The sequence below is a fragment of the Mandrillus leucophaeus genome, unplaced genomic scaffold (genome assembly GCF_000951045.1).
Source record: "Mandrillus leucophaeus isolate KB7577 unplaced genomic scaffold, Mleu.le_1.0 Scaffold326, whole genome shotgun sequence".
NCBI lineage: Eukaryota > Metazoa > Chordata > Mammalia > Primates > Cercopithecidae > Mandrillus > Mandrillus leucophaeus.
Window position 1 is genome coordinate 1,712,129 of NW_012103432.1, and position 1,535 is coordinate 1,713,663.

Consider the following 1,535-nt stretch of genomic DNA (forward strand, 5'->3'; position numbering starts at 1 on the left):
CTAGTTTTTTGTATTTTTTAGTAGAGACGGGGTTTCACCAGGTTAGCCAGGATGGTCTCGATCTCCTGACCTCGTGATCCGCCCGTCTCGGCCTCAAAGTGCTGGGATTACAGGCTTGAGCCACTGCGCCCGGCCACCTGGCTAATTTTTAAAATGATTTTGTTGAGACAGGGTCTTGCTATGTTGCCTAGGCTTGTCCCAAACTTCAGAGCTCAAGCAATCCTCCTGCATTGGCTTTCTAAAGTCCTGGGATTACAGGTGTGAGCCACCAAGCCTATCCTGATTTAGGAGTTAATTAAATATAAGTGGCCTCTCATTCTCAGGTGCTCTTACAGTATGAAAATGGAAGTTGTAAAGATTGTTTTTAAAGTAACTCAGTGGAATGATAGACAGTGGAGACTCAGAAGGGTGAGGGAGTGAGGGTGGATGATGAGAAATTACTTAATGGGTACCATGTGTGTTATTTGAGTGATTGATACTCTAAAAGCCCTGACTTGTCCATGACACAATCTTGAACATAATGAAATTGCTCTTGTGCCCCATAAATTTACATAAAGAAAAAGTCATGTCATCTGTTAAAAATTTTTAATAAAGTAACTCAGGTAAATTTATGGTATGTCACCATTTCTTGGCAGGACTTTGTGTCATTGTATCAAGATTTTGAAAACTTTTATACAAGGAACCTGTACATGAGAATAAGAGACAACTGGAATCGGCCAATCTGTAGTGTGCCTGGAGCCAGGGTGGACATCATGGAGAGACAGTCTCATGATTATAACTGGTCCTTCAAGTGAGTCTTGGTTGGGAAATTATTTCTTGACAACAACTACAGAAGGGTTTCTTCATTTGAGAAAATATGTTATTGTAAATTGAGTATTCTCTCAAAATAGGAGTAGCAGCTGAGGATACAGTACGATTGGTTTCCTTATTCTTCATTGTTGAGCTTTTAAAGATACATCTTTCTAATACATTTGATACTGTGTTGGATTATAGTTCAGAACAAAATTTGGCTTATTTATGTATGTATGTATGTATGTATATTTTCAGACGGAGTTTTGTTCTGTCGCCCAGGCTGGATGGAGTGCAGTGGTGTGATCTCATCTCACTGCAACCTCCGCCTCCCAGGTTCAAGCAATTCTCATGCCTCAGCCTCCCAAGTAGCTGGGACTACAGGCACACATCATCACACCTGGCTAATTTTTGTATTTTTTTTTAGTAGAGATGGGGTTTTACTATGTTGGCCAGGCTGGTCTCGAATGCCTGACCTCAAGTGATCCGTTCCCCTCAGCCTCCCAAAGTGCTGGGATTACAGGTGTGAGCCACCGCGCCTTTCCTGGCTTATTTATTTTTAAAAATAACTCCTGTTGATAATAAATAGTGTACAAAAGCTTAGTCTGTTTTATTTTTGGTCTTATTTTTTTTTAGAAAAAAAGGAAGAAAAGCTCTCCTTTCCATTATGCCACTTATCAGAATTAAGTATCTGAATTTATTTCTGGATATTTTGATTTTTCAAATGATCAAGGATGATATGTGGA

General features: G+C 39.7%; 1 protein-coding gene across 1 annotated transcript in view; it reads left to right on the plus strand.

Moving 5' to 3' along the window:
- The window catches only part of SPTLC2 (serine palmitoyltransferase, long chain base subunit 2), a 125,333-nt gene that overhangs the window by 45,276 nt on the left and 78,522 nt on the right, over positions 1 to 1,535 (plus strand). Inside the window, exon 3 of the mRNA XM_011988275.1 lies at positions 636 to 790. Coding sequence (XP_011843665.1) covers positions 636 to 790 — 155 coding nt within the window. The remainder of the gene's footprint in view (positions 1 to 635; positions 791 to 1,535) is intronic.